Source organism: Vombatus ursinus, unplaced genomic scaffold, assembly GCF_900497805.2.
Source record: "Vombatus ursinus unplaced genomic scaffold, bare-nosed wombat genome assembly UNPS02014789.1, whole genome shotgun sequence".
In the NCBI taxonomy this organism is placed as follows: Eukaryota; Metazoa; Chordata; class Mammalia; order Diprotodontia; family Vombatidae; genus Vombatus; species Vombatus ursinus.
In genome coordinates this window covers 1,094,453-1,113,222 of record NW_020954567.1, presented here as the reverse complement: position 1 = coordinate 1,113,222, position 18,770 = coordinate 1,094,453, and the positions used below count along the sequence as shown (strand labels likewise).

The 18,770-nt window shown below is 38.4% G+C and overlaps 1 protein-coding gene across 1 annotated transcript; it reads right to left on the bottom strand.

Annotated features, from left to right (window-relative positions):
* Positions 1-6: 6 nt before the first annotated feature.
* On the bottom strand, positions 7-18,560 carry UHMK1 (U2AF homology motif kinase 1). Its single transcript, XM_027868446.1, has 8 exons — positions 18,293-18,560; positions 15,541-15,833; positions 14,613-14,804; positions 11,380-11,474; positions 8,244-8,320; positions 7,971-8,069; positions 6,863-6,951; positions 7-455 (listed from the first exon to the last, which is right to left on the bottom strand). The coding sequence occupies exons 1-8, from the start codon at positions 18,558-18,560 to the stop codon at positions 309-311; spliced, it is 1,260 nt and encodes a 419-aa protein (XP_027724247.1). The 3' UTR covers positions 7-308.
* Between the last annotated feature and the right edge of the window lie 210 nt (positions 18,561-18,770).

The following is an 18,770-nucleotide window of genomic DNA, read 5'->3' as shown; positions in this document are numbered from 1 at the left end:
CACTACTGAATTACTTTTTTCTGGATTCTATATTGAATGTCAGCACCTGCCCTACTGCTGAGACAAGGGATGTCACATGAATGCTATAAAACACTTCAGTGTTTAGGCAGAAGGTCCTGTCCTACCCAGTATGAAATAGGATTTAGTTTGCAATCACTGTTTGGAAAACGCGGTAGGCCAATAGGATTAAATATACAAATTACTCCCATTAGGATGGTAAGCTTCTTTTGCATTCAGATGGGAAACACAATAACCTAGAAAATGGAATAAGAGGAGCTTCAAGAAGTCTCCTGACAGCAGGTCAGTGATTAAAGCAAGGTTTGGTACAGATATCCCCTCTTATAGGCACTCAGTGGGTAGAATGTGGCCACAACAAACTTCCCATCAAACATCCTTCCAGTCAGTAATTTTTGGGCAGCTTTGGAGTCGCCGGCATTTGCATATTCAACAAAGACCTAAGAAGGACAGAGAAAGTAACATTAAGTTTGTTTGCGTCAAAACCCCTGTTGAAGCACTTTCTTAAAATACAATTCTACTTAAAAGTTCAAAGTTTAAATGAAAATGGTTACATTTTTACTATATGAATAGTACAGAGGTAGACACTGTTAGCCACAAAGGACATGTTTAGATGACTCCAGAAAGCAATGTATATTTTCCTAAAGGTAACCTCAACTTTTTAGAAAGGGAATAACTGGCCAAACAGTCCTTAAATTTTAGCCTAGGGACCCTGTCTTCACAGAAATATCTAGTTTGATACGTGGAGATCATTCATCCAAAGGGCAGTTACAAGTGGTATTATATACAACTTATATGTTATACTCTACTACTTCTCTACCACTATCTGACTCACAGCATTTCCACTCTCATCTGAGATAGAAAGTAAAACTTATCTTCATTTTGTCATTGCCTGACCCAATAACATCAGTATTTTGCTTCAGTATAGAAAAGGGAGAGAGACACTTCTGTAGCTTATCTTTTGAAATTTAACAGCAAAGCTATGTAATGGGCATTATTCTCTGATGAATGGTTTCTCCATTTCAAATATATTGGCCTCCTTTTAAATGGTAATATCTGTGCCATGTTTGGTTCACAATTACCCCAGCATTTTCTCCGACTAAAGCCTACTTTGGTAGAGGTTTTATAAACCTCAATAACATATTCTGGGTACAACATGTAATTAGTTCAAGAATTATTCCCCAGCTCCTGTGTCACACATTCCAATTCGGCAAGAGATGAAATAAAAATTAGATTGTGGTTTAGAGAAGGATTTATTTTTAAAGAAGAACTTCTCAGCTACAACTCTAATATCTCTCTCAAGGGCAGCTCTTGAACACAAGACAGCTAGGTTTATGACATGCCTATTGATTAAGGATTCTGCCAGTATAAAATGAGTGTATTTTTTATGCAGTTAAATCAGATTTTCAACTGTTGGCTTCCACTGTTGCATACTCTCCTTATTCTAAATTATACAAAGTTCACATTCTGGGTTCAGAAGATTTTTAGCACTTTTATCTGTAATCTCAAAATTTTAAAAAAATTGGTAAGTCAATAATTGTTCCTTTGGTTCTGGCTCAAATTGATTCATTAGGTCTTTGTTGGAAAAAAACAAACAAACAAACCTGTAATTTGATTTGTGTTTCATCAAAAAATCTGAGGTTTAACACACTAGTGTATTTCATCCCAATATGGCATTTTTTTCCCCTCCCAAAGAAACATCTCTGAGGCTTAAATTTCATTTGATAAGGCCCACAAAGAATTTCAATATTGCAAACAGCTTCTAAATTGCAGAACAGAACTGTGGCTAATCAGCATTAGTAGATGTAATTTTCTCCCTGAGATTTCTGTATCAATGAAATCACAGGTTCAGACCTAATAACCCCTCCCCCCCCAAAAATGAGTTCATTTATTTAAACAGGTATTTTTAAAATACCTATTAGTGAGCATTGTGATGTAACAGAGACAAACAAAAAACAAAACAAAACAAAACAACCCATGGGTTTATGAGTCCGAAAATTGAGGTTTAATGCCCACCTCTGCTCACTTATTACCTCTGTGACCTTGGGCAAATCACTTAACTTATCCAGGTTTCCATGTCCTGATCTATAAAATAGGGATAATGTTGCTTTGGGATATGTGTATGAATATGTGTGTGTGTGTGTATATATATACACATAGATATATATACATACATGTATATATATGTATATATGTGAGTATCTATCTTGTCTCAAAGGATTATTCTGAGAAGCAAATAATATAATGGCTATGAAAGCACTCTGGAAGCTACAAAGTACTATATTTTATGTAATTGTAAGCTCATGTTATTATCATTTTAAAATCCGACCTTAATTGTACTTGTACCTAATATTCTCAGAATTAGAACTTAAGATGTCCTGTAGCATTTATGACAATTTATTATGACAGTCTCATAGGTTCACTCTGCCTTAAAGGTAAAAATATATGTAATATACATTTGGCAAATGCCCTTTATTCTTTGAAGACTCCACTTGTCCATACTATATAAAAGGCAGATGTCTCTTGTAGTCAACAAACTTTTTTATTTTGGTATTTATCTTCTATGTTTGGCTTTCAACATCTCTAGAGAGGGAAAGTGATTAGGTCTACATGCATTTCAATCAATAAATCCAAGGTTGCCTAGTTGGAGACACTGGCAAAGCTGCAACTCTAATCCAAGCCTCTTGATGCCTCCAAGTTCTCTTTCCACTACACCACACCCCACTTTTGACAATATCAAATAAGACAGAATGTGACAGGGAAGAGCTCTCTGAATACTTTGAACTTTTAAATGATAGAAACATTTTAAAAAAAAATCTCACCCCACCTTCCAATCAACCAACTACGTGCTACTATAAGCTACTATGTGCTAGGCACTGGGTATTCAAAGACAAAACAAAACAATCCCGGGATTTAAGGAGCTCACAGTCTATTGAAGGGAAACAACATCCAGGGGCAGCAAGGTAGCCCAGGGGATAGACTCCTGGATCTGGAGTCAGGAAGACCTGAGTTGACATCCAGTCTCAGGTACTTACTAGCTATGTGACCCTAGGCAAGTCACATAACTTCCCTATGACTCATTTTTCTCATCCGTAAAATGGAGACAAGAATAACACCCACCTCTCAGGGTTGTTGTGAACATTTTTTACATATGCTTTGTCTCTCACGTTAGTAGAAATTGTTTCATTCTCTGAATTTGTATCCCCGGTGCCTAGCGCTGTTCTGGGCATAGAACAGGCATTTAATAAAAGCTTGCTGACTGATATAAATAGTGGCACTAAGCTGAGCTTGATGGAAGCTCAGAGTTCTAAGAGGCAAAGGTGAGGAGGGAGGGCCTTCCAAGCATGGAGACCAGCCTGTTCAGAGGCAGAGAAAAAGGAGAGGGAATATGATGTAAGAACAGCAAGAAGCCAGTCTGGCTATCATATGGAGTGTGAGGGGAATTAAGTGATAGTAAACCTGCAAAGGCAGACTGGAGCCAAATCACCAAGGTCTTTAAATGCTAAACAGAGGGAGGCCCTATAAAGTCACTGCCCTTTTCAAGCAAGGGTGTGACAAGGTCAGATCCATACTTTAGGGGTAGCACTTTGGCTGTTATATGGAGGATGGACTGTAGAGGGAAGATACAACTATGTGGCCACCTTGATAGTCTAGTGCCAGAGGTGGGAACCTGTGACCTCAAGGCCATATGTGGCCTTTTAGGTCCTTGGGTGCAGCCTTATGATTGAGTCTAAGTTTTACAGAACAAATCCTTTTATTAAGTGGATTTGTTCTGTGAAGTTTGAAAGGGCTGTACTTGAGGACCTAGAGGGCCACGTATGGCCTCAAGGCTGCAGGTTCCCCATTCTAATCAAAAGGTGATGAGGACCTACACAAGAGTGCTGTAGACAAAGGGGCAAATGCAAGGGGTGTTTTAGAAGTGGAATTGACACAACTCTGCAACTGACTGGCTATTTGGAGACACTGGCAACGGATATGAATAGTTGAGGACGACTCCTAGGTTAAAAACCTGGGTGACTGGAAAGACAGCAGTAGGCTCAACAAAAAAGAAAAGAAAAAAAAGGAGGGGGAAGGACAGAAGAGAAGAGGGTTTGAGTATAAAAGATGATGAGTTCAGTTGGGGACATACTGAGTTTAAGATATCTGTGGGACATTCAGTATCAAACATCAAATAGGTAGTTGGTGAAGCCTGATAAGTTCAGGAGAGATTAGGGATGGATGTATAGATCTGTGAGTCATCTGTATATAGATGATAACTGAATCTGTGGGAGCTGATGAGATCTCTGAGAAAGAGGAAAGAGGGAAGAAAAAGGGTCCCAGGATGGAGGGGCTGGGGTACGAATAAGGATGCAGAAAAGAAGAATCAGATTTAGTATGCTCCTGGCAGTCACAGAGTTAAGTGTAATATGCAGTAATAATGTTTTATTAATAATGGAAGAAATTGTTTTTTTTCTCTCTTTTAATTCAAACACCTGAGAAGCAGCATAGTGTAGTGACCAGAGGGCTAACCTTTGGAGCCACAAAAACCTTGGTTCTACTCTTGTCCTAATACAGACTGGCTGTGAGACCATGGCCAGATCTTTTAACCTCTCCTTGTCCAGGCATCTCTCTGAGACCATAAATTATGGACAAACTGCTGATACGCATCAGTGGAGAGAGCTTTCCACACTAGGAATTTCCCATACATAAAATAAGTCTGGATTAAAATAATCCATGGTCAGTAAAATTTTATAGTAAGGAATCTCTCTGTATAAGAAGCAGAATGAGATCTGTCTTTCATGTTGTTTTGGCAACAATAAAAATTTTCCAGACATAAGGAGGCCCTCTTCTTAAGTTCACTAACTACTGAATTTCACTTAGAACCACAAGATCATATTGTATCAAAGTGCAAAAAAATAACCCCCAAAAGCAAACAAAAAAAACCTGTAGGATCACTTAGGACAACAGTTTCATTCATACTAAAGATGTGAAAATGGAGGCCCCCAAGCCACAATTAGCTTCTGGCAGTCTGTGCTACAAGCTTGGCTTTCTGAGCCTGGTTTCATTGTACTTGCTACTATACTACCTGACCTCTCTAATCTCTACTTTGTTTTTCTCAAGTGTCGCTTCTACAAAATTCCATTATAAATACCATGCATCAGACAAAACAGAAAAGTAAAATTCACATAACTCCACTGTTTGAACTAAATGCAAATATATACATTTATTTTTTTGGGGGGGGGAATATACTTAATATAATAAGTCATCAATAAACAAAAATCCTGGATTTCAAATCCATACTTCTATTCCCTAATCTTTCTCCTTATATCTGGTCTTGTATGATCAACTGCCTGTCTCTACCGGGATGTCTTATAGGAATCTCAAAATCATGACGTCAAAATATGGAAATTATCATCAATCCCTTCTCCCCCCTTCAAGCTCATCCTTCTTTCCAACCTGTTTCTTTGGAAGGCACTCTTCTACTAGTCACTCAGATTTTTATTCATGACATCATCCTTGACTCTTTACTCATCCCGTATCAATTGTACCCTCACAATAACTCATTTATGTCCACCGCTTCCTCTACTCACAATCCCATCAACAGTTAGGACTTTGTTGCCTCACACCTAGATTATTATAATAGCCTAAGTAATTTCACTGCCCTCACACTTTCCTCTCTCCAATTCAACCTCTGCATGGATGTGAAAATAATCTTAAGAGACAGCTCTGATCAGGTTGCTGCCCGCTCAAAAACCTTCAGTGACTCCCTACTGCCTATAGCTGCAATATCAGCCTCAAATAAGAAGACAGCCCTACAGGCCATACGATAATTTAAAAAAAAACACAAATTAATATTATCTATCATTTACTGTATTTTTATTTTCTTAAACATTCCCAATTAACACTTTAATCTGGTTCATGCAGCACTCAGGAGTTTTGTAGGTTATCAGTCTGACACCTGCCTACAGGATAATCCAGAATAAAATACAAGCTTGTCAGCCTAGCTTTTAAGCCTCTCTACAATTTATTTCCAACCTGTCTTTTCAGTCTTAACATTATTCTCCTTCATAAACTTTATGTTTCTGTCAAACTGGATTACTTATTGCTTTCCAGCTCTTGGCACATAGCAGGTGTTTAATTTATACTATTTAAGCAGAGACTGAATAACCAGGTGCAGAGTATGTTATAGGAAGGATTTCTTTCATATATAGATTGGACCAGACAGCCATTGAGGTCCCTTCCAACTGCAAAATTCTGTGATCATTTGATTCCCATATCCAAAATTCCATAAACACAGCCCCCGTTTTCACACAATCTGTCCCCACATGGCAAAAAGGCATCACCTCATTTCTGTATTTCAGAATCCTTAAGCTCTTTTGGGTTCCATTCCGATGGCACTTCTGTGATACCTTTTCTGACTCCTCAAGTGTGTGGATGTCTTTCTTTCCTCAAAATACCCTGCATTTATTATTAAACTATCTTGTGCATATCTGTGTACACAGGATTACAGATGTGGAGCTATTTAATGCAACCTCCTTATTTTACAGATAAGGAAACTAAGATCAAGGAAGTCTAGTGATCTGCCCAAGTTTATCTGGTAGTAAGCATTAGGAGTGAAGTTTTGAACCTGGATCCTCTGACTCCAAAGCCAGTGTTTTTCCCACTTTACTATATGCTCCATCTCTCAGCAGAGGCTAAGTTCCTTAAAAAAAGGGTTGCTCCATCTCTGGCTCTGAATCTCTAGCACCAAGTATGGTGCACTGCACAGGCAGGTGCTTAGCAAATGTTGAAATAAGAAAAATATTTTTTAAATGCTCATTTAATTCATGTGGACTGTACCTCTCCTGCTCTCACACAGTCTGCTTACCTGACCTCTGCCAGGATTCTCCTTTGGAACAAGCAGAGACACCACTGGTCCATACTTCTGACACTCCTCTCTCACATCTTCTACCACATCTGATTGTTAAAGGAAAATGACAGTTACTCCCTTGCTTACAATTAGCAAGCTTTCTCTTATTAAAACATTTAATACTAGCTAGCATTTATACAGCACTCTGAAGTTTGCCAAGTACTTTGCACATGTAAACTCATTTGATTTAGAATATCAAATAGTCCAGAAATGAGAAACCAGGTACTTTCTCTAGTACTCTAAAGATCAATGTAAGTTTTAAATAACCATTTAATTTTTATGACAGCTTCTGATGGAACAAACTATTTGAACTCAGCAAATACTATCATATAATGATGTTGCCCATCTGAATTAATAAAAATTTAAGCATTAGAAAGCTATTTCAATAAAGAATTATCTTAATACTTCATAAGAGCTACAGAAGCATAAAACTTGCAAAATTTAACAGTATGAAAAGCAGTAATTCAGACATTTAAAGGCTACCCACTGTGTTTCCAGCCCTATGGTTGGCACAGGGCAGATACAAAGAAAAGTTACATGTGGCCCTGTCATTAAGGAACATATAAAGGAAGATATAAGATACCCACAAAGGTAAAATAAACACAGACAAAAACATAGAAAGTCTATAAACAGTCATAGCTATTGGAATTGTACACTTGGCTAAGTATGAAGAAGGGTGGAAGGAAGTATTCAAGGCAATAACTGGGTGACTAAAACTAGGTGAGGTTAGCCTGGGAAAGTTTCATAGAAAAAGGAGTTTGGGGCAAAATTTTAAGTGAGAGGAGGGAGGGATAGCATTAAATATGGGAAGGGCAAAATGATGTGACAATCTAGACCTGGGAACTGGTATACAGAGTACAATGAAAAATAACAGAGAAAAAGGAGTGATAAGAAAGGAAAAGGCACCTCATGAGCAATTTTGAATGACCTGAAGACAAAAAAAAAAAGTAAATGTGCTGAAGAAAAATCTCAATTTTAAAATATACAACTAAAAATATCTAAAAACTCAAACCACTAGCCCTCCCTAATTCTCTGTTAAGATTACAGATAGTTATTACTGATTTACCTTCATATTCTTCCTCATTCTCAAGATAGTCATCATCCAAAACATTCAGCAGTCTTAGCACAGGAGTAGGAAGCATTACCAAATCTTCAATATGAGGGGCTATGAAAACAGGTTACATTGTTAAAATGAGAACACTCTGAAAAAACAATTTGGTAGATAGCAGTAGAAGGGCAAAAAGAAAAGTGAATTAACTGAGAATATTCATTAACTCCAATAATACAGGTGATTTTGAACTGATCAAAAGAGAATTTGTATTTTACAACCATCACTTACCAAAAGGAATGCTAAAGAAGGGACTGCACAGTGCCATGTCAGCTGGAATTCTTCTGCCCGGGTCATCATGAAGCATGCTAAAAGAGGAAAGAATTTTCTTTTTTAATTCAATGTCTCTAAAATACAACCATTTAAAATAATATATTGAAAAGTTCCTGGTATCATTGCAAAGTTGAGCTACAAAGTCTACATACTAACAGTGAGAAAAAGAAGAGAAACTAAATTTAAAGTTAGCGGAAACTGTTTCATATGCATCTGAAATGATAAATATAATTTACAGTGATGTTAAAGAATCACCACTTTCACTGGGATCTCCTTTCCCTCTGCACTGAGAAATCTACTGATCATCCACTTTTAATCAATAAGCTTGGTGAAAATTGGGGGGAAAAAATAAAATTCAACAAGTTGAATTATTGTATTTCTTACTTCATAAGCATTTTCACAAATATTATCTTATTTTATCATCATAAAAATGCTGTGGGGGAATAGCAAGTAATGAATATATATTTCACTTTATGGATAGCAAGACCAAGGCACAAAGAGATTAAATAACCAATTCAACATTAAACACTCATTAAGCACCAACTGGGTTCAATGTCCTGCTGGCCATAGAGGGGATCCAAAGGTTAGACAAGAGCCTCAAGGAGCTGACAGCTGAAGAGGGGGGTAAGACACAAATATAAACAACTCTGACATACAGTAACTTGTGTCAAGTATGTCGCAGAGATGCAAAACAAGCCTCTGATATGAAGGACTGAGAAATGCCTCCTGGCAGTGGCGCCTAAGTCAGATTATGAAAGAAACAGAGAGGGCAGGGGATACTGCAGTGTTAGGAAACCATAAAGCACAGACACAGCAGTGGCAGAGTTCACACTGAGGGACTGTTCTTGGAACAAAGACCAGGCCTGAGAACTAAGAGAAAAGTCTAAGAAGGCAGGTGGCAGGCAATACCAGAGCGTGGTCAGCTCCTCCTCCGACATAACCTAAGACTTTGTCTGAAACTCTCCCTTTGAGCATGTCTTTACTCTCCCCATGTGAGATTTTTTTTTATATGCTCTCCTCCATATTCCCTTCTCCCTCCCCCGGCTAACAGGTAAATTCCATGACAGCAGGGCCTATCTTTTCCCTTTGAATTCCCAGAACCAAGCACCGAGTACCTGAAAGAAAAGCCACTACATAAATGCTTGTTGAATTGAATTGAATTGCTCAGGGCCTTGAACACCAATCAACTTTAGTCAACAGGCTACAGCAATCTAAAGAAAATTTCTGAGCAGGAGACATATGTCAAGTTAATGCATGATTTGCCCAAGATAACTCTCTCCAAACAATAAAGCCAGCAATGGGACTTATATCTCCTAAATTTTTATTCTAGTCTCTTTCTATTAGGTTATTCTGCCTTTCAAGTAGAATGTTAATTATCCAGTTTTTTCAGTCCTTAAATTCTCCTTTCAAGGCTGAATATAGGCTAGTGCAACAATAAATAATTTATCAAAAACTAGATTACTATGGTCATTTACTACTGTGTCCTGCATACCTAATCTGTTTCATTGATCCACCACTCTATTTCTTAGCCAGTACAAGATAGTTTTGATGACTGCCATTTTATAACATAGCTTGAGATCTGGTATGGCTAGGCCACCTTCATTTGCATTTTTTTTCATTAACTACTTTGATGTTCTTGACCTTTTGTTCTTTCAGATGAATTTTGTTACTATTTCTTCTAGCTCTATAAAATAGTTTTTGGTAGTTTGACTGGTATGGCACTGAGTAAGTAAATTAATTTATATAGAATTGTCATTTTCATATTGACTTGGTCTACGCATGAGCAATTGATATTTTTCCAATTGTTTACATCTGACATTATTTGTGTGAAAAGGGTTTTGTAACTGTGTTCATACAGTTCCTGGGTTTATTTGGCAGGTAGACTCCTAAGTATTTTATATTGTTGGAGTTATTTTAAATGGAATAGCAAATGATTTAAACTAATCCCAGCTAATTAAAAATTAATTTGAGTTAGTAAACCTATGTGTAAAACAATATTTGTGAAACCATAATTCAATCGTGACATCCATTTTTCCACAACCTCCCTCTACAGCATGCTCACTTCTGCTCCATATGGCCAGAAACCAAAAAATGTCATATTAATATGCCACATTATTATTTACTTATAAGCTATACACAGTGTATTTGGATTTGTTTGAAAGATCTCAGAAACATTCCTGCCCCTAAAAGGCTCTTAAAAATAAATAATTTTGTAAATGTTTGATATGTTATAAAAAATTATCAGGATTTTTGTTTTAAATGTCATAGACAATATTGTACTTCATTTTGGGATCATTTGGGTGCCCCTTTTCCTTTGTACCAGGAAGTTCACTGATCATCCACTTCTGATCAATAAGCTCAGTGAAAACTGGGAGAAAAATGTAGAATTAAACAATCTGAATTATTGTGCTTCTTACTTCATAAGCATTTTCACAAATATTATCTTACTTTATCATTACAAAAATGTTGTGGAGGAATAGCAAGTAATGAAAATATTTATTTCACTTTATGGATAGCAAGACTAAGGCACAGAGATTAAGTAACTGATTCAATATCTAAGTGACTTTAAAAATGTTCTCCTTCTCCCTCAAGTATAAACATCCGCCCAAAGCTTCAAGAGGCCAAGGAAACAGAGATTTTTTTTTTTTAACCAGTAGTTAACAAACAGTTGCCAGGTCAGTTTTAGAAAGGGCACAGCATCTGGTTCTCAACAAAAAGCAGCCCATAATTCTTTTGAATACAACATGAATAATAAAAGATTTAGATATCACTTCAAGATTCCCAGAACACTGTCACATAACTATTACTGTTCCTACACTTCACAGTCAAGAAATAATCACATACAGGGAAGTTTAGCAACTTGCAGAGGAGCACGCTGACCAAATGCCTGAACCAGGATTCAAGCCCAGGTCTCCTGGCCCCACTTCCAGCACTGCACTGCACCACAATGTAGCAGTTAAGCCATCTTAGAATTCTGACTCTTAATACAAAGTAACTTCTATAGGATATGCAAGTACTTCTTAGAGAGCAAAACCTCTTACGCATTTGAACCTCATTTACTAATCACAGCAAATTTCAGAAGTGTGTAATGTACCTTTTGATAAGGTCTCTGAGGTGATAGGCTGGGATTGCAGAGGTCACCACAGCTTTACTGGCAAATATGTGATCAATAATAGCTGAACTGTTTGCCTGAGGGAGAAGAGAAAGAGGAAGAAAGGACATCTTTTGGTAACTCGATTCAATCCTACTAGCATTGAATATTTCTTCTAACAATATATTAAGTGTTATGGGGATAAAAAATATAGGACACAGTATCTGGCCTCAATGATCTTACAACACATGTATGATTAAGGATAAGTGATGTGTAAATGAACTCTAGCACAAAAAACATCGCATAATGTTGTTGTAAGTCACTTCAGTCATGTCCAGCTCTTCATGACCCCATTTTGGGGTTTTCTTGGCAGAGACACCGGAGTGGTTTACCATTTCCTTCTCCAGCTCATTTGACAGATGAGGAAACGGAGGCAAACAGGGTTAAGTGATTTGCCCAGGGTCACACAGCTACTTAAGTGTCTGAGGCCAGAGTTTTCTGATTTCAGGCCCGGCACTCTATCCACTGCGCCACCTAGCTGCCAGCTATGTAATAGCATAGTTCAAAAAAACATCAAGTGCAAACTTGAGTGAACAGATATTTTGTGGAATGCCTGTTAGATTTCAAACTTTCTTCAGATCTGCCTCATCCTCCTGTTCAGTACCTGGACAACACCAAACAGTTGTGTTGGTAAATGTTAAATTAGCACAGGAAGACAGGAGAAGGCAATGACTTGATTTGCGACCTTTCCTGCCTACTTAATGGAAGATCCTTAGGCAATGCTCTCCTTTGTAATAATTGATTTGAAAATCCATACCTGGATAATTTTGATTACATTAAATTTAAAAATTTTTGCACAAACAAAGCCAATGCAACCAAGATTAGGAGGGAAGCAGAAAATTAAAGAATTTTTACAACCAATATCTCTGATAAAGGCCTCATTTCTAAAATATATGGAGAACTGAGTCAAATTTGTAAGAATACAGGTCATTCCCCAACTGACAAATGGTCAAAGGATATGAAAGGCAGTTTTCAGATGAAGAAATTAAAGCTGTCTATAGTCACATGAAAAAGTGCTCTAAATCAGTACTGATTAGAGAAATGCAAATCAAAACAACTCTGAGACACCACATCACACCTATCAGATTGGCTAACATGACAAAACGGGAAAATGGTAAGTGTGGGAGAAGATGTGGGAAAATTGGAACATTAATGCATTGTTGGTGGAGTTGTGAAATGATCCAAGCATTCTGAAGAGCAATTTGGAACTATGCCCAAAGAGCTATAAAACTTTGCATAGCCTTTGACCCAGCAGTACCACTTCTAGGTTTGTATCCCAAAGAAATCATAAAAATGGGAAAAGGACCCACATGTACAAAAATATTTGCAGCAGCTCTTTTTGTGGTGGCAAAGAATTGGAAATTGAGGGGATGCCCATCAGTTGGGGAATGGCTGAACAAGTTGTGATATATGAATGTAATGGAGTACTACTGTGCTATAAGAAATGATGAGCAGGTAGACTTCAGAAAAACCTGGAAAGAATTATATGATCTGATTCTGAGTGAAGTGAGCAGAGCCAGGAGAACACTGTACACAGTAACAGCCACACTGTGTGATGACTAACTTTGATAGACTTATCTCTTCTTAGCAATGCAACGATCTAAAACAACTCCCAAAGACTCATGATTGAAAATGCTGTCTACATCCAGAAAAAGAACTATAGAGTCTGAATGCAGATCAAAGCATATTATTTGCTTTCTCTCTCTTTATTTTTGTTTCTTCTTCTCGTGGTTTGTCTCATTGGTTCTAATTCTTCTTTACAACATGACTAATGTGAAAATAGGTTTAATATGAATGTATATGTTGAGCCGATATCAATTTACATGCCATCTTGGGGTGGGGGGAGGGGAGAGATGGGGAGAAAATTTGGAACTCAAAATCTTATGGAAGTGGTTGTTGAAAACTAAAAATAAATAAATAAATATATTTAAAAAAAAAAGAAAATCCATACTTGTTATTTGTTACACTGAATGAGCAATATAATCTACAAATGTCTGTAGCATATGGTGAGAATCTGGGCCTTTTAGAAGGTATTTTTAGTGCAGAAAAAAATCTATGGAATTATGTCAATCTCCATCTACACCAGAGGGTTCAAAGAAGTACAGAACACAGATGTACCTTTGCACGTATTCTGATCCAGTAAGCATAGCTAGTTGGTATCTAAAGCATGTTATCTTTTTTCATATCTGACATAGATATTTTGTGATACCTGAAGACCCTCTCTGGTTTCTAGCAGTTTTTCTTACACATCTATTTGTATGATACATTTTGCTTACAACTGCATCTCTCTCCTACTGTATCTCCTCTTTTTCTGAAATGAATGAATAAGCATGGTAGAGAACAATAGTAATGCGCTCCCTCCTATACTAGGCTTGTTTTGTTACTGTATCCCTTAAACACAACAGAAGGCAGAATCCTGGGGTGAAAAGAACAGAACAATTTGGAGTCAGAGGACTTGGGTTCAAATCCTAGCTCTGCTCTGTCCTCCTTTGTCAGCCCCTGGGTAAATTCATTCCACCCAAAGTAAACACTAAGAGCACACACTAGGTGAATGCTCCTTCCATGCCCTGCAATGTCAGCAATATAATGAGCACAAGTTGGGATTGATCCATGTTCAGTGATAGTACAAAGTGCTGGAGCAGGGACTCATAAATACTTGCTGATACCAAAAGTTGTTCTGATTTCTTAGCATGGCATTATTCATAAAATAACGGGACTAACTTCCCTAAAGTACTGAAATTACAAAAAATACCTTACATAGAAAATTTTACATTAAAAAAAAATTTTTTTATGATTGTCTTTTGTTTTCATAGCACACTTTTTTCTCCTCAACCACCCACCCTTCTACTGGATAATCCCTTATAACAAAGAAAAACATTTCAAGTGCTTTACATTTTTCAAGCTTTTGACATATATTATCTCATTCTATTCTCGTAATAGTTCTGTAAGGTAAGCAGGTATTACAAGCATTATCTCCATTTTAGAGATGAGAAAACTCAGGCTCAAAGAAAGTGACTTATTCACAGCTGCACACACAGTTAACAATAGAGGGTAGGAGAAGAGAGATCACAGAGTCTTCAGTGTGACTATTCTTATGTAAGTGGCATTTTTACAAAGGTCAATATGATGGAAATATCTATTAACATGCTCGAAATTAAAGTAGTGGACCAGCTTACCTTCCATTCCTGAGATCTGACTGTATGTTTCAGTTTCATTCCTGAGAACATTTCCAGTAAGATGATTCCAAGGCTCCACAAATCAACAGCTGAGGTACATTCTGTTTCACTCTGTAGCCCAGCCTGGGCCAAACAATTCTGCAATTCTGCTTCTGGAGCCCGATACCCGTCTGTCTGAATATACTTTACATCCTAAAGATGATTAAGAATAGAACAATACAAACCAACTGAGAAGAGAAAATGCTTCCATCTCCCATATTTTTCTATTATACAATATACTCTTTCTAGTAGCTCACTGCCAAGTCAGTAGTGTTGATGGCATCATGAAATGGCTATTCTAATTTTTGGCACAGCAGTTAAGCTGTTCCTACAATCAAGCATATCGCATGCTTAGAACTCCAGGGTAATAAATGCACAAAAGTACATTTAGACAGAATTTTCACGTCCATGAGCTACTAACAAATTAGGGCACTCAACAGAGACCCAATAAACTATGATAAAGAGAGCCTATTAGAGCTATGAGATGAATTCTGGTAGGAAGGGTGGCCCAGACCCTTAACAAACATTAGGATCACAGCAATCAGGCAGATACCTCGGCAGACAACTGTCAAATATTACCACTGAGAGCTGCCTTTTAATCTTTTTTCTTCTACTAACAAATTCTGTGATACCTTTCCATTTGCAACCTTTTGTTTTTTTAAAGGCAGTAGCAGCCAAAGAAATACAAGATTCTTATCTCAGTGCCCTCAGGAAACTTGCTAGACATAAAACAAATTTTGTTCCCTTCTTCCCTGACATTCCATTATGTCAGATAAAATTGTCTCCAAACTGTAGTTAAACCACTTCTGCTATGAAATATAAGTCCATGGATTGGCTTAGATTACTAAATCATGCTGCTTTCAACTATGAAGAAAGGACACTCTCATACCTGATTGCCTTCTTTGAAGCTAAGACCAAAGTCAATGAGTTTAAAGCACTCGTTCTCTGCACTCCATAGTATATTACGTGGCTTTAGGTCTGCATGGACATAACCCTCATGATGAAGAAAAGCCAAGGCCTCTAAAACATCTCTGGCACAGTGCTGGATCATCCACATGGAACACCCTTGGTGACTAGAATATAAAAGTAGTTCCGAAACACTGACATCCAGTAGTTCAAGAAGCAGACAACGTGATGGCATATTTGGAGAAAATTGTATCGTAAATACTCCATATAGGGTCACTAAAACAAGAAACAAATTATAGATCCCAAAATTAATATGAGAAGTTACAGTGTGTCTTAACAGATCACAGAAGCTCTTGACAAGGATAATACTAAAAGATAAATACATATTCTAATAACAAGCCTCTTGGCAACCAGACCAAAACACACACATTTAACTGCATATGATAATCTTTAAAAGTTGATTACAAAACACATTAACTATTATAAACAGTTTCAAATTTCAGTAAGTACTAGGAAGTGAGAGAATATGAATTTAGAATGCACAATAAAATTGATCAATAGATAAAATGAATGCCACAAGAGAAAACAAATCAATGAAGGGGTGGAGAAGGGGGAGAGGCAATAAGAGTACCTCTGATACCAAATATGTCAGTTTATTATCTGTGATTTTAATAGGGATTATTAATCATAATAGCAGAGGCAGAGTGGTAGAGTGGATAGAAAGTCAGTCTCAGGGCCAAGAAGACTTGGGTTTAAGACCAGCCTCTGACACATATTGGCTATGTGACCACCTCTCAGTGCTGCAGAGAAAACGTTGATTAGCACTGATAGAGGAAGTTTCCTCAATGAGTTCTTTAGGCCAATAAAATCACAGGTTTAGTTCCTATCCTCTTAGTCACTTAATAAATTGGAGAAGCTCAATGATATTTAAACTCAAATTTTCAAAGAAATTCAGTAAGTCTTTTAGGACTGGAAAATGAATTTTATGGCCTTAATATTTTTCTTAAGCTCTCTTCGTATTTACTAGTATCATAGAGAGACATCTATCAATCAGTACAAATATATAGATATATAGATATATCACTCGTAGTATGAATTTCTTCTTTCTAAAAGGAATTTGAAAACTGTCAGCAAACCAAAAAGGAAAAGTGCTGCCTTTTGCTAAAATAGCTACAGATAATCCTATGTTTATCATGAGCCTTAGGATAATAAAGGAAGGCAGTTTTCATGGTCAATCTTCAATAACAATTACATTTCATATAACAGAAAAGAATATTAGATTTTGTTATGTTACAGTATTGACAAACGCATAAAATGACCCTATATCTTCAGACCTATTTCATGACTATATCCTCATAATATAGGTTAGTTTAGTTTTCTTAAAAAGGTATCTTTATTTCAAAATAAATCATCCAGAAAAAATGGTAACCATGTTAGGATCACAGACTTAAGAGCTATAAAGGTTCTTATGGATCATCTAGACTAAGTCCTCATTTTCCAGAATAGGAAAAACTGAAGCCCACATGGAGGCTAGGTGATTCAGTCAGTAGAATGTGGCAAGACCAGAGTTCAAATGCCAATCTCAGACACTAACTAGAGGTGTGACCCTGAAGGAGTCACTTAACCTGGAGATAATAATAGTATCCTGCCTCCCAGGGTTGTTGTAAAGATAAAATGAGATAATTTTGTAAAGCAGTTTGCAAATCTTAAGGTGCTATGTAAGTGATAGCTGTTATTGTAATAATAACTAATATAAATAACAGCTATTAAGTGACTTACCCAAAGTCATACAATTATTATAATAAATAATAGCTATTACCTGCCCAAGGTTTTACAACTCCAGATTAATTTATTCATACAATAAACATTTACTAAAATAAGCTGGAGAAGGAAATGGCAAACCACACCAGTACCTTTGTCAAGAAAACCCAAACGAGGTCATGAAGAGTCAGACAGGACTGAATAACAAATAACAAAAACATTTCTTAAGTGCCTACTATGTATGAAGCAGTGATTTTTCTACTTGTGTTAAATGCTTTTAGGTATCTGTTTATGGCCAAGCCAAATAACACAGATTCAGAGAACAATACTTGGGTAGGTTCTCCTCTATAATTGAGCACAGTGTCAATTAAAGGCAGTTATAAGCCACAGAGGAGTATATCTTGGTACCAGCACCTAATTTAACAGTACTCACATTACGGGCACTTGGAACATTTCCCTTTCTTTTCCAGCACTTATAGACAGTGCCTGGCACATAGTGGGCACTTAATAAATGTTTATTGAATTGAAAAAGCCTGTTGGGGGACATGGGGAGAGATCCTGTATAAGAGGTCATTGTGTAGCAAAACGACGTCCCTTTTGGGTCCTGACACCGATGAGGTGAAAACACATTTCATACCACTGACCCACGGTGGCAAAGGCCTCTAAGACGAAGCCTCCCTGTCCCACTCTGCCCCCCTCCCACAGGCAATTAACCGGAAAGGAGGAAAAACGTTCACCCTGGGAGCTCACAGTGACCTCTTCGGGAAAAGGACGACTAAAAGAGGAGCGTCCAGGGTGTAGGGGACGGACCCCGAAGGCGGGGACGCAGTGAACAGGGGTGCTCCGGGGGCGAGGGGAGGGTGACCAGGGCCGTGGGGGGAGGGTGACCGGGGCCTTGCGGGAGGGGGGAGGTGAGCCGGGCCGTGGGGGGAGAGTGGTGACCCTGGGCGCGGGGAGACGGCGATGACGGTTACCAATGTTTCGGTGGCCCTGTAACTGCTCCAGCGCCGCCCTCTCCTTGCGGAAGCCGTATTCGGCGGCCGAGGCCGCGGCCCCGGTGGTGCCGGGCGGCAGGAATTGCTTGAGGGCCCCGGGCGGCGATCCGGGAGTCCCGCAGCAGCGCACCCGGTACACGGAGGCCGAGGAGCCGCTGCCCAGCCGGCTCTGCACCTGCCAGAGCCGCCCGAAGGCCTCCAGGAAGCGGGGCGGCTCCGCGCCCCACACGCAGCCAGACCCCGCCATGGCGGGCTGAGGGAAAGGCGGGAGACGGGCAGGAGAGCTGGCGCGGAGCCCGGGACAGGCCGGCGGGGCCCGCGGTCACATCCCCGTCAGCGGGGCCAGCAACTCCGCTGCCTGATGGACGGCCGCAGCGACCAGCGCGACGGCAGAAACCTCAGGCCACCATGACAGCGGAAAGCCCCCGGGGATGCCGGAAGTTAGAGAAGAGCCAAT